The 14500-nt window shown below is 41.7% G+C and overlaps 1 protein-coding gene across 5 annotated transcripts; it reads left to right on the plus strand.

The window, feature by feature from the left end:
- The first annotated feature begins 30 nt into the window (after positions 1-30).
- VGLL1 (vestigial like family member 1) lies at positions 31-10848 on the plus strand. 5 transcript variants are annotated; one of them, XM_072928997.1, is made up of 6 exons: positions 31-1511; positions 4031-4094; positions 4748-4977; positions 5566-5985; positions 8082-8141; positions 8763-10848. In XM_072928997.1, exons 3-6 carry the CDS (start codon positions 4767-4769, stop codon positions 8801-8803), a joined length of 732 nt encoding a protein of 243 aa, XP_072785098.1. In that variant the 5' UTR covers positions 31-1511; positions 4031-4094; positions 4748-4766; the 3' UTR covers positions 8804-10848. The 5 variants fall into 5 exon arrangements, with proteins under 5 accessions (XP_072785098.1, XP_072785097.1, XP_072785101.1 ...); XM_072928998.1 differs by lacking the exon at positions 31-1511 and adding an exon at positions 3781-3912; XM_072928996.1 differs by having other exon boundaries at positions 4031-4977.
- The last annotated feature ends 3652 nt before the right edge of the window (positions 10849-14500 follow it).

Below are 14500 nucleotides of genomic sequence, written 5' to 3' on the forward strand. Positions count from 1 at the left end.
CATGCCAGAGCTTCCAGCTGGACCCAGTAGACATGTTGCTGGAACTGTAAGTGGGAGCATGGTATTTGTTCCCTATTTTTGGATTTGGCCTCATCCTTCTTCCTGGCTTCGGATGTTGATGGACCTGCATGGAGAGAAAAGGAGCAGGAGGGACCACTGCAGACACCATAGTTAAAATTGAGATTGTGAAGATGTTTTTAATATAGACAAGTAGAATTTAAATTTTTATTCTCAAAAGTTTTTTTAAATTTTCTTTCTTCAAAATTTTGATACTTTGAGTGCTTCAAAAGCACTGGAAATCAGTCATTCAATTCCTGTACTGAAGAATAGGGATTGAAATCCCATTTTACCCTGTAGTCCTTTCTAGGAGTTTTAAACTGATGCCATCTTAAGCTGAGGAGAGCTTTAACTGTCAGCATGAGAGGAGTATCTCAAATAAGGTCTTGAAAACCTTTACCAGAGGCAATATCTGCTGTATGAGACAGTTTAGAAAAGGGAGTCAGAAAGAGCAGTGGGGATGTTGAAGACTCTTGCCCTGCTGGTGGACTGGAATCAGTCTGTCTCACAATGAAAATGTGTTTACGCAAACAATGTGTCAATAAAAGACTAAGCACCGTCACGGGAACTCTCCCAGCCTGGTAGTTAAGTTGTTCTGGGAAGGGCAGAGGGCGGATTCATACGTATTTAGGCAGAGGGAATTGGATTGTGCTCTCCAGCTTTCTGGGTGAATAAACAAACTCCTAAGCTACTCTATAAAAGACATAATGTCACCAGTTTGGTGACTAGTTCCCCAGTGTGTTTTTTCCAGGTGAGACTGGCAAGTTTGACCCTGTTTTAGCTTTTCTGGAATGGCTGCAGTTTGCCAATTTTGGTCAACTTGCTACAAAAAAATCACCCAAACTCTTTCCTGCTACAGCCCTTACAGAACAAGAATGATTTTGGGGTTTTTTTCCCCTGTAGTTATTAAAACAGATCTAGCAAAGAAAGAAAATTGATTATCCAGTTTATCTGGGTTGGAAACAGGTGTTTTTCCTCATAGGTGTTTGTTGTTACTAATTTAAGAGTGAATTTTCTGTAACATAGGAAAAATCCTTTATCATCATGTGCAAGTTTGGTTCACTGACATATCTTGTTTATCATCTTACTCCAAACTTTTCCAAAGTCCACAGTATCTTCTTTATTGTGTATACATTGTCATAAAAAAACCCCAAACAAACCTAAACCTATTTACAGTCCTATTTTCCTCATTCCTGAAACCTCCTAACCTGGTTGACTCGTTGGAGTGCATTTCATGCATTCTTAGCAGATAGGCTGAAGGAAACGCCTCGTTCTGCGCAGCTGGAGGCTAGAAAGTGTGGGGAGTTGAACGTGGCTTGTCTTTTGCTGCAGTCACTGCAGTGCACACAGAGCTGGCCAGACCCAGTAAGGATCCCGACCTGCTGGGCACAGTATGAGTGTCCCACATCTGAAAAATCTGACTGGTGTGACACTGCTACTGACAGTGAGTTAAGGTAGGAGAATTCACTGACTTCCTCAAATGTTCCCTTACTTGACGAATAACTTGATGAGAAGGAATGCCTGCTTGTTGAATTGTGGTTTAATACTTGGGAAGTGAGAGATTTTTGTTTTTCAAACTGGTTTGAGCAACATGAAATCAAGAATGAAGAGTTCCCTGCTGAATGCTCCAGTGCTGGTAAATTGATATGCTGGCAAGTGTGGGGAATGTGAAAAATACTGTAAAGTATTAGGTCTTGTGGTGACCTGTCAAAAGCCACAACTCTTAAACCTGTGTTGACCATGGGTCCTTGTCCACTTGAAGGAGAAATAACTTGGACAAATACTTGCATTATTTTGCCCTTATTAACCTATTCTAAGTGTAGTGAGATATGAGCTGAATCCATTTAATCCTGAGCTCTACTTCTGACAGTGGTTTGTGTCAGACACAAGTTGGAAGGATTTCTGCCTTTTGCAGACCTTGTGCTGGGTGATGAAATAATAGGAAGTTCAGGTAATGAAGACTACAGTGCTGCAAATTCAGGTCCCATGTCCTGGGACATTAGAATCCTTATGCCCATATGATCAGTGAGAGGACTGAGATGTAACCTAGATTATACCCAGCCTTCCTCTGCCTACTTGTTGGAAATCGCAAGAGATTTTTAAGGGAAACACTGGAAGAAAAGAGATAAATGACCTTTTTTTTCTTTAAAATATCTTTAAAATTATTTTAAAATATCTTTAAAATTTATCTTTAAAATTATCTTTCCAACATTATAACTGGTCACAGTCACACAAGCTGCTGCACACAAATAAAGGATGCTAAAGGAGCCCAGAATTAATGTCAGGAGCTAGTTAAGCATGTTAATAAAGTGGTACAAAGATGTAATGGCTTGTACCGAGTGAAGAATGGGAAAACTGATCCTCTGGGACAGTGCTAATGCTTCCTAAATTGTATGTTGATGTGTAGTGCTGGCACAGAGTAGGAAAAGCTGCTTTGCTTCTTGCTGTCAAGATGACTTCTTGTCCTTTCTCAGGCCATTTGGTTGCTTATGTCTTTGCCAAGCTTTCACTTCTTGGATTGGAATTTTCGATGACAAGTGTTGGCCCCCAGTTGAGCAATCATAAAGTTCCCTAACCCAGATCACAGCATGCTTTCTAAAACAAGACAGAAAAACCAGCGTCTCTCTCTGTGCTCAAAGTACTTCCAGTTGTGTGGCTGGGTTGTGCTAGTTCCTGCTTCCCCTCATGGACCTTGGAAAGGTGCCTGTAAATTGGGAGGAAGTGTTTAAGTTTTCTATGTCTGGGAAAGCTGGGTCAGTTTTAAAATTGTGAAAGATTGTCTTCTGAATCAGAGTGTGACTCTGCAGTCGTGCTCCCACTGCTGTGTTTCGGTGAATCTATGAGAATGGGGCAAAGCAATAGAAATTCTAAAATTAGCACTAAAGAGCTCCTGAATTTGGCCATGAGTTAGCATTGGTGACAGGAGATTAGGGCTGGCTGAGCAAGGGACCGTGAGTCAGGGAGAACTGAACAGAGCACAAAGTGGTGGGAGATGGAGGCAAACAAGCAAAACTAAATATGGAAGCAAATAATAAACATGGACAATAAGGTTTTAAGTGAAGGCTTAAACATTAGAATGGGGATGGATTATGGCTTGACAACCTTAATCGTCATGTTTCCTAATACTTTCTGAATACTTGTCTTGCAGCCTGAGCAGTTTTTTTCATGTGCAAGAAAATTCTGAGAAATCATTTGAAGGCAGACTTCACAGGCACTTCAGGGTGTCCTTTGAGACACAGATGAGTGCAGTGTTTATTGGGAAGCTTCTGAGGATTAGGGGATGTATGACTAGGAACGAAATCAGATGAATGTATTGAACTGGGTTAAGCAGTGGTGTGTATGGCAGAGTGAGTTTGATGGAAACACAAATCTAATGATTCATGAGGTTTTATGTGGTACAGCTGGCTATTGGCCAAAGGTTGCCCTGATCTCTGATTTACCTTCGCTACCAAGGTAAATCAATTATACTATGCAGTTTTGTGAGCTGACAATGAGCCTGGAAAGTTGAATAGAAAGAGCAGGCACTTCACTGCATTTGTAGCCTAAATATGATTTTGATTAGAGCAGGGCTTGTGAGCTCTGGCTGGGAACTTACTCACTTGTGGCCAGAAACTGTACAAATGCATTAAAATTAGGCTTCTCCAGGGCAAGCAGGGCCATTCCTTGTCCTACTCTTACCATACGTGGCAGCAGAGATTTTTAAAGAGAACAAAAAAGAGTCTTCTGCTGACTTCCTGCAAACTATTTTAGTGTAGTTCCTGCCATATACCTGTAAGTTCTGGTCAACCCACAGTGTGTGTTTTAGCAGTCTTGCTTCAAAGTTTTAAGCAGCTGGCAGAACCACCATGTTCCTAGGTAAGTTGTTTCAAACAAAAAAAGGTTATTTCTTTTGTTGTTTTGTGGTGGTTTTTTTACTTGAATTTGCCATCATTTGAGTTTCCAATAATTTAATCTGAATGTCTTTTTCCAATAGGTGAAGCAACTAATTATTCTTAGAAGTCTTTTTGTTTAGGAGAACTGTGCTGACAGTGATTAAGGTACTTCAGAATTTACCTTATATAAAACTATTATTTTCAGCTCTAATGTAGTATAATGAGTTTTGGGGGTTTTTTTGCTCTTGTTTTATTTTTTTTTTTTCACTCTGTCATTGTTTTTTGAACAATACAAAAACCTAAATTGGACAAAGCATTTTGATGCGTTAACCCTGAAATTTATTCAGGGATAGTGCCACCTCTGAATTATTTTAAAAGTATTTCAGTTCTTCCAGAGGACACATTCACACAGTACTACATCCAAAGCCCAGACTTAAAAAGTCAGGGTGAGAAATGAAAGCTGGTGGGTAGATGTGCCCATTCTGTCCAAGTATTTCATTTTAGAAGTATCTAATAAGGCAATCAGTAAAGAAGAGGTGCATGGAAAAATCAAAAAAACAGAGAATCTATTCCTACTAATAAGTGTTCTTCTGGCCCCTACCATTTTTTGGAGGAAGCTGGGCTCACCACTCACTAGGCACTTGAAGTTGAATATTGCCTCTTTGACTTGTCTGGTTTTTCTGTGGTTGGTTTTTTTTTTAATTTTTTTTGGTTTGCTTTTTTGGGTGGTGTTTTTTGTTGTGGTTTTTTTTTTTTGTGTGTGTGTGTGTTTTTTTGTTTGTTTGTGTTTTTTGGTTTTGTTTGTTTGTTTTTGTCAGAGACTGTTGATCATTGAAAATGGAAGAAACAAGGAAGATTTCCCCAAAGCTGAGTAAAAGCAAAGAGCCTGTGAGAACAGAATGGGGATCTCAGAGCGTGGTGTTCACATATTTCCAAGGGGACATTAACAGCATGGTAGATGAACATTTTTCTAGAGCTCTCAGCAATGCCAAGAACCCCCAAGACCTGAGCACAAAGCATAAGGGTGAGACTGTCATCCTGAAAAACGGTGAGCTCCTTTCCATATGTGAGCCTGGTGTTGGATGAGGGTGACTGGCTTTTACTAAAGAATTTAAGATCCCACGAGCTTAAATTTGAAATTGTTTGCAAATAGAAAGCAAGAGAATCATACTTATAAAGCCCTAGGATATGTAGCTGGGAATTCCTGGGTAAATCCCTGTGACTGCTGGAGTGATTCCTAAGCTTTCCATGGACCTGTTGACAGGACTAGGTCATCATTTCCCAGCCAAGCATCCCCATCACTGCTGGATACAATAAGTGCATTATGACTTAAATTATCATCTTCACAAAAATATATTTGTCTAAGCTTGCAGCTGTCAAAAGCCTGCCTAAGTTGGTGGTTATGTAGTACACATACTACAGTAGAAATACTTTGTAGAAATATTGGCGGTGGTTTAATCTGCTTTTATTATGAATTTGTGGTTGATTTTTAAGATAAGCAGCACTAAAGTGATTTTGTATTTCTGTAAAAATGAATATGCAATCTGGTAGCATTCTCTTAGAAGTCCACTGGTATTTGGCTTGGCAAAAAAGTAAAAATTGGTGAGACTTCAGACGCCTTTTTTCTCTTTTTAAGTAGACAGCCTGTCTCCCCATCAGTGGAATTTCTCTTCGCATTGCTACAAACCATATCCATCACCTTCTTCAACAAGCATGGCAAATTCTGCTCTGAATTTTTCTGCTGCTGGAGTGGTAGGCCAGTGCCAGCCATCGTCTCTGCGGAGTCGTCCAGCTCAACCTGCAGACTTATGGTCCTTCCCTCCAGCTGGGACTCCCAGTGTCACCAGTTCAGTGTATCCTCACACCCTCCCTGACCTGCATACAGCCGATGAGCTGATCTCTGACAGGAAATACAGTTCTCTCCTTGGCCTTCTGCAACAGGAAAGGTGCTTAACATCCATGCAAGAATGCACCATGAAGCAACACTCAAGTTCTGCTTGTATGACTGGACCTGCGAGATTACAAAATATGAGTCAAAGTTCATCTCCTGGGGGAGGTAAGAAAATACTATCACTTTATTCTTTGGTGACATCTGATGTAAAGTGATAGAATAATGCCATCTGTTCTTAAGCTTTTCAAGCTGGATCCAACTTCTGGCAAACTCACAGAAATCTTTTACAGTAGATAACCCTGATATGTACTGTGGTACTTGGTATCAATTATCCATATAGGATGGGTTAATCAAAAAATGTGCAAAAAAAATGTGCCTACTCACACAATATTTCACCTTCTGGCTTACACTGGGGAGACATTTAAAGTGCTATAAGCATTATTCATAGTGCTATCTTAATCTCTAATACATATGGGTATTAGGTGTGGTGTGTACCAGATGCTCCCTCATTGGGACCAGAACGGGGTGGCCAGGAAAGATCCCTGAGCAGCCTCTTACTTTGCAGGCTATTAATTATGTTCTGAGTACAGGGTGGGAAACTGCAGCCCTTACCAGCATGGCCAGAGGTTTTTCTCCCTCCCAGTCTCTGTCTGTAGCTGGAATGGTGAGGGTACAGGGTCTGGTGGTCCAGCCTTGCCTTGTCTCCTGGCGAAGAGCTTCCTACCATGAGATGCTATTGCCCTACCTGCTGAAGGCTATGTCAGCTCCCTGCAGATTTCCCAGAGCTAATGCAATTCACACGGTGATGATTGTTGCTTATTATCCACAATTACTAGGAATCCCAATCCTAGGTACTACCAGTGTGCAGCAGAAAGATGCCTGAAGTTCATTTATGTCCCCACAGCGTCTAGATCTACTGGATAAAATTGTTCTGTTCTGAGTAATTCTGCCTTTGATAAGGTCTCTGAGGTCAGGCTTCCTGGCCAAAGTGCTGATGCCTGTTGGAGTACATCTGCATTGCTCTTCCTGGGCATTCCCCAGTCAGGCAGCTTGACACTTGTCTGCAAGGAAAAGGGTTGTGAAATTGTTTAGAGAGTCTTCTGAAAAATACAGAGCGTCCTTCCTGATGCTTCTAAACAAAAAAACATTGGGCATGTGAATAAGCAATCCTGAGGCTTAGGTTTTGAAAAATAAGCAGCTGTGAAATACCTCCTTGTTACCAAGTTTCGAAACTGCATCTGCAGGAATTTGCCAGAATGTCAGGTAAAGACTGCCTGCAGAGACAAGCAGGACTTTATCTACAGTTCCTCATTTGAGGATACAACAGATCTATGTTGTTATGAGGACCCTGACTGTACGTGTTTTGCTAACTCATCACTGCTAGAATGTCTAATGCTTATCTGTGTCTGTTCAAGTTAAAGGGAGAGTGTCTGTATCTTCAGCTGGAATGCAAACTTTCTGCTCATGGTATATGAGCAGAGGTTTTCTATATGTGTTCCATAGGCACTCACCGTAGGCTTTAGGTAGGTAGTGAATGAGGGTTTAATTTCTTCAAAGACACTACCTAAACTGGGACCTCATTTAAAAACAAGGTAAGGTGCCCTCTTCCCCAAAGGGGGTAATGCGAGCCTATCAGGGCTTGGGAGCCCCAGGAAGAGACTCCTTCAGAAAAAGAGCTATTTCATTAAATTAGTCTTGTGTTGATAACAGGGAAGTACTGCTAACAACAGTGGACTTTTTTCCCCAAAATTCAGAAAGAAAATGAGTGAGGAAAAAATTGAAAAGGAAATGAAACAGTTCAGTATTCCCCAGCCATTACCAATTAAAGCTGTTTCTTTCAGGATGTATACAGGGCCTTTCTGAATATTCAGGAGCTTCTAAGCACCACACATGTAACACCATCCTTGTGATTATCAAACAAGCCAATAAGGATCAATAAGAAATGGCTGATCCATGTTCACAGGGAGTCTCTGGAAAATCCCTAGGACGTATACATTTAGTTCAGCTGTAGGAGTCCTTGTTTCCTGTCTCTATCTGTTAAATAGACTTCTCCTTGGTCTGTGTCATGTTTAAGAACAGCTGATATTTATATTTATGGAAGTGTATATTGCTGTGCCAGATAGAGCTCCTCAGCACCTGTGCTATAGGCTGGGCTGTAAAAGCACAAGGTTTCTTTACTAACTACTGTATACTTTTAGCTCTGTGCTGAATCTCTGGTCATACCCAGTATTTTTAATTTTTTTTTTTTTTTTTTTTTTAAGAGAGGAGAGCAAGGTTGTACCAAGGCTCAGAAAATCCCAGTGTAAGCCACGACACTGCAGGTGAGTGAAGAAACCAGCAGGTTTAGAACAAATCATACAGCAGCCTTGCTTATGCATGTAGTATTAAAGATCTTCCTTGTTTGCTTTTGTATTTCAAAAGCTCATTTTTCCCCCAGATAGAACCACCACCTCCCATAACTACATTAACAAAGAAGAAAAAACCCACTACATTTTATTAAAATGAGATACATGGGTTTTATCCCATCTACCTTAGTTTTTGTGCTTATACCTTCAGGCTGCCATTTCACAATGCCTGTTTTGCACTCGCTATCCAAGTTTCAGATCCCAGAAAGATAGAACAGCCCTAGCTTTGTATCTCAAGCACACATGTGGTAGCACTGCTGCAGTTTGCACCAACAAACCCCCCATACTGCTGGGTGAGTTGTTCTAAGAAATTATTCCCAAAGCATTTGGGCTTCCTTAATTTTATTAGTCTCTTGATATTGGTCATACCCCATTGTTGGTTCTTTAATGTGCAATGTTTTGTGGATACTTTGAAGAGGTTATTCTAATAAGGATTCTTTTGCACCAAAGCCAAAGGTGCAATTTCGTTTGCACAACATCTTAAGAGATTGCAAGGACTGTACTGTTTGACTGTCCTGATGCTGCTGTGTCTTTCAGGCATTCAGATTCATGAGAGAAGACGAGATTTGTACTTCTAGCAACTGAATGTTTCTACTTTGTTCTGAAAGAGAAAGTTATTTCTGTGAACTTTTATTATTTGCAACTGTGAATCAAGAAGAAATGAACTGCAGCTGTCCTGTGCTTTTTCTCTCAGCTGGAAGAATACATGTACTATTTACTATCTGGGGAATGACAAAATAATCTTCTTCTATACAGTAAATAATTTCTAATGTTTGTGGTATTAACCTGGCAGTATGTTTGTTGTGGCAATATATTGTCTATTTAAGGCTTTTCATGTAGCCCTCTTGAAATGACTCCTGCCCTTTTTAATCTTTCTGTGTTTATTAATTTACCACCTCCTGATAAGAAGTACAATTCTTATCAATGCAGCTGGTAACCCGTAAGTGCAGGGATGCAGTTAGCATAAATTCAATTTCTGCAACTTCTTTAGCTTGATTTGATATCTCCATATTGTTTAAAACAGTCTTAGGCCACTGGCAAGAGACTACAACCACAGGCCAGAAAAGCACATTATTTATGATTCGAAAGTGCTGCAATTTATGACCATACTTGCAATTCCTAGGGATACTCTTCAGAACGTATATAATACACTTATGCCTGAAGGCTCTGTTTTGCCCTCTCACTAATGTATCATCATCCTCTAGAAAAGCAGTGAATTCATAGAAGCTCTGAGAGGAAACCTTGATTCTCATTGGGTGCAATTAAAATACCATTCAGCAAAAATTTGCAGGTAGGAGTGTTCTATTTTCCCAGCCTCTCTGCAGATGTAAGAGAGTCTTTTTGTAAATAAGCTCTGTGGGTTTATTTTTTCCTTCTCCATTGGCTATGCCTTAATGTAATGTAATAGAGCATGATTAGCTTTTCCTGACAACTCTATGTAGTTGCTGAAGGCAATTTGACCTTTGAGATGGCAGAGCTTGTAATTTTTATAGAACAAATCCTGAGCTGGTATAAATGTTTATGACTGTTACATCAGATATCTCTGCTGCCACAGCTTCAATTATAACACCTTGTGTAATTGTATAAATAATCTGAGTTTAGCAACATCAAGTGTTTATGGTACTAATTTACAAACTGAGATTTTTAAAGGAATTATTTTTCTTAATTTTGCAAGTTTGCTCCAGTAGTTACATGTTCTACATCAATGTGAGATCACAAGGAGAGCTGTTTTAACTAAACTTATAAAAGGTACACCAATGCTCCGTCTCGCTATAGATGAGCACTGAAGAAAAACCCACTCCTTTTTAATATTTCTACAAAAATCATTTTCTTCTCATTTAAATTTGCACATAGTTCTCCAAGTAGTTTTGTTTTGTTATCCCAAGTCACTAATTGCCTGATTTTTAAGGCTACATGGTAATATAATATGACTTCCTCAGTGGCCAAAGCAACGATTTCCAACCTGTATTGTGTACTTCTCTCTTACTGGCATGTGCTATAATTCTAGTGAATTATAATTCTGTTGCTTAAAATTATTGATTTTTTTTCCTTCCTCTTCCATCGCTTCCAAAGGAAAATGCTTATATAATTTCTCTGCAAGGTCTGAAAAGACAGTCTATTTAAATGCTCTTAAATGTAGTGTTTCCCTTGGGAGGCTGGGAATATTCAAGATGACTTATAAAGCCCTTGGTTCTGGTGAATCAGACAAGTGGGGTTAGACAGTGTGGGGGGGAAAAATGTCCTTGTTTTTAAATGCGTGTCCCTTATTGCAAGAACATGAGGCATCAGTGGCTCTGCCTTGACGTGGATTATGCTGTGAGCCATTGTTGCAAGGTTTGTGTCCTCATTGTCCAGCTGTCTGGCAGACCTGGAGAAGGGGAACATGTGTCTAAGTAGCCCAAAGGTCCCTGGACCCCTTGCCAGTGCAGGCTTCACACCAGGCACACAGGTGCTTACTCTCTTCCCTGGCTTTTAGAGGAATGAGGATGGAATAGAGGGCTGTGGCACAGAGGCTCTGCTTCTCTGGCATTTTGTCTTGCACCACCACAGCACCATGCACCAGAGTGTGCCGAGGTTTATGGCATCTCACTGCTCTTCTGCAATAAACATAATTAACCCATCACTACAATTTGCCTTTAATGATTTAATATAAGAGAGTTTTGAACATTTCCCATCAGTTTTCTACATGGCTTTTTTTTTATACATGTATAGATTAAAACAATACAGATATACATATAGTCTCCTCTAGAATATTGTTTGTCTGGAGTGGAGTGTTTCTTGCTTTCCAGCCCAAGATGTTGCTGTGTTCCTGGGCTGCCCTGCTGCTGTCATGCTCCAGTGACTGTCTTCACTCCCATTTAGTGTGTACTCTCCTTGCTGGCAAGGACTTGGTAACTGGGATGCTGCATCCAGCAGCTGCCATCTGGTACTTTCCAGTTTATCTTTGATCCCTCCTCTGAATGCAGCAATCCCGGAGGTGATGGGAGAAGGGATGCTGGATGTTCCCCTTTCAACAGCTTCTGATCCCCTGGATGCCAATGGACCTCTGCAGAGACCATTCCAAAGGGTAGACAGGGGCCAGGTGTTACATCCCTGTAAGTGTTGAAAAAGTGTGTGGATGGGGCTCTCGGGGCTGTGGTTTAATGGTGAACACAGTGCTGGGTTAATGGTTGGATTTGATGATCTGGGAGGTCTTTCCAGCCATAATGATTTTATGATTTTCTATGAATTTACTGGCCCTGTGAGAAACCACTACTTGCATTTAATTGGGTGTCGTCTTGCACAGATGGCTTTTCTCCTGTCTTTTTCTGATGGGCAGATGAGATGACAGCTACATACTTTATGAGCTCTGGTCAGAGATTAATGCATCTCTGAGATGCATTAGTCTCAGAAACTGATGTCAAGCACTGTATATGCCTGCCCTGTGTGGAGTCTAGGCCTTTTTTTACTCAGCTGCAGGAATGGGTGTGCATTTTTTTCCACCACATCTGTCCCAGGACACAGGCACTTTGCAGGCGCCTTGCTCTGATTCCTCACATGAGCTGGTTCTGGTCCAGGTCCTCCTCTGATGGTCAGAAAAACCTTGTGGGTAGCTGGGAGCAGCAAGCTGGCTTAGTTACTCCACCCTGCTTTAGTCACTCATTAGCAGTGTTAAAAATAACCCCAGACTGCTGTGACAAACCAGAGAGATTCTTTTGCTGTGAAAGAAAAACCTAAAGTGTTATATATATCAAAAAAAAAAAAAAAAAAAAAGGAATGCTCATCCCTTTCAAAGGTAACACAAGCTTTCATTTGCTTTCATTTCTGGTCAGGTGTCAATTAATTTGTCTCATCACAGGTAAGCAAGTGACACCTCATGTACCCATGTGGCATGTATCCTTTGGTAAACACTCGCTCATTGCTGGAATTTTTTACTGTCTTGTGGTTTTTAATCCCCTTTTCTGGCAGGCTTTACCAAGCACGGCAATCCTGGTGCAGGGTGGAAGTGTGGTTGCACTACTTTGTTGTGTGTTCTGTTTTCCTGCGCTGCCTTGTTTAAAACAGTGCATGTTTTGGGCTCAGGGCTCTATTCCACTTAGCTGCTGACTCACTGAGAGTTTGCTTTGGTACTCCTCTGAGCTAGCATATATCATAACACTTGGAGGATTTCAGCAGCAAACTGATGGTTTTGGTGCCTTGATATCTGGGAGGGGTTTCAGTATCACAGGCCCTCTGGCCTGTGATACTGAAATTTGCTGACAATATTGCTGTATGAGCAGCTGCACTGTGGTCATATGCTACAGATCACAATTTATTTACTGAGGAGGTGCAAAACTAGCTGAGTGCTGGGCAGGCAGCAGTTGTGCTATCCAGCACAGCACAGTGGATGCTTACAGGTGCCTGGAGCCAGCTGACCAATGTGAGCCAACTCAGATGCGGTGTTCCCCAAAACAGGGTCCAGCAGGAGTGCCTAGGGTCCCCTGTGAGCTACCATGAACCTGGCTGAGCCCAACGCCAGGAATTCACTGCTGATTCATGCTGTCCCCCAGCCTGGTTTCTAGGTGGGGGTTAAGCTGGGTGCAGCAAAGCCCTGAGAAAAATGACTGCTTCCCTGACCTTCATCCTCACCTCTGTACCCCCATCTCCTTCCATTTCCCCAGCCCAAGAGTTGCAAGCTCTGGATTTGTCTGACCAGGGACATTTGGGGTTTCCCCATCTGTCTTTCTCTAAAAGGTTAATGCTAGAATCAGCACAGGCTTATAAAAATATTATCAAGAAGCATTTCATTCTGGAATGCAGCAGTATTACAGCTCCTGCTTATGACCTTTCTACCTGAGATGGGGATAAAATAACAACTCTTTCCCACACACACACAGAAAAAAAAAAGTTTCTATGCTCAGAATTATAAAGCAATCAATTAGCTCCCAATACCATGTTTTCCCAGAGCGAGGTGTCACTTTAGGTAGAACCCTCTGCTAAACAGAAAAACAAATTGAGTGGATGGAAGGAAACTAAATGTACTGGACACCCAAAGGGCATCTCTGGTGACTGAGCACAGCCTAAAATAATCCTGGACCAGCTGTCTCTTGGACACTGTCACCCTGAGCCTCATGAGCAGTGCAGAAGCACCCATGCTCCATGGGCCCCATGTGAGATGCCCAAAACATCATTAAATCTCAAGCATGTGCAGGATAATTGATATATAAGAGAAGTCTATCACAGTTCCACCCCACATTGTTTGTTGGTGCTGGATTTGTGCTACATTTTAAGAAAATATTAGCACAAAAATGCTCTTTTTTACTTCCTTTCCTAGGCTGCACTAATGACTGCTGACTCTAAGTGTGCAAGAACAATCAGGCATTATTTTGCATGCAAATGACAAAGGGACTATGCTAGAAAAACAGCATTAAGGATTGTGCCACTTGTGGATGCCCAACAACTGAGTTTACTGCATAGCAAAAAGGTGAGTGTTTTATTCTGAGTAAAAGAGACAGGGCAGGAGAGGCTGGGTCTGTTTCCACTCTGCTCCGTGCAGGATTTAAGCACCCTCTTGCTGTTGCAAACAGAGCATGAAATGGTTGCCCAACACTTGCCCTGGACAACTGGGACTGTTTTTCTAGGTTTGTTCGAATCTGTAGGACCAGGATCATAGTTGCACCACTGTTTCCTGCAAAAAAATTATTACAGAGAACTCAGTTTATTAGATGGATTTAAGGCATAAAATCCACATGTATCACATCTAAGGTGGTGCACTGGCCAGAGTTGGTCTGTGGGACTCCTTCCCCCTTCCCACCCCGGCTATCACTGAGTTGCTGATAGGGCTGGAGGATGAGCTGGTTCTGAAGAGGAGGCTCCTAGGTCTGCCCTTCACGCTGTTGAGGAGCTTGTCTCACAGGAATGCCAGTGAGATGGTGGGACAATGGGGAAGACCAGGAGGCAAAGTCGCAGTGATCTCAGAGACATGGACAGACAGCAAATAGGGGATGTGTCTCGTCCCTGCAAGGCATCCTGGGCATCATCTTCCTGGCACGGGCACAAACAAGAACCCCCTGCCTGCACAGAAATCTGTTGTCTGCCCACAGACTGTGTAGAGGTATCCCAAAAAGCAGTCACAGTTGTCTGGGGTTTGTTTTCTTTTTTTTTTTCTCTTGCCTTGCTTCACATGAAAGCAGCCTGAAAGTACTGTTGAGAAATGACAGTTTGGGAAGCAGCTCTGGAGTCATCCTGCAGGGTGCTGATGCTGCAACAGGCTGCCAGCCTGCTCTGATTCCAGGCAGTTTTCCCACACTGACAGG

The sequence above is a fragment of the Taeniopygia guttata genome, chromosome 4A, assembly GCF_048771995.1.
Source record: "Taeniopygia guttata chromosome 4A, bTaeGut7.mat, whole genome shotgun sequence".
NCBI classification, from domain to species: Eukaryota; Metazoa; Chordata; class Aves; order Passeriformes; family Estrildidae; genus Taeniopygia; species Taeniopygia guttata.

Bases quoted from the DNA above. Each gene is read 5' to 3' on its own strand.
- VGLL1 (XM_072928996.1), top strand. From the start codon at position 4,767: ATGGAAGAAACAAGGAAGATTTCCCCAAAGCTGAGTAAAAGCAAAGAG. The intron at 5,986-8,081 runs GTAAGAAAATAC...TTTTTTTTTAAG, and splicing joins AAGTTCATCTCCTGGGGGAG to AGAGGAGAGCAAGGTTGTAC. The intron at 8,142-8,762 runs GTGAGTGAAGAA...TGTGTCTTTCAG, and splicing joins TGTAAGCCACGACACTGCAG to GCATTCAGATTCATGAGAGA.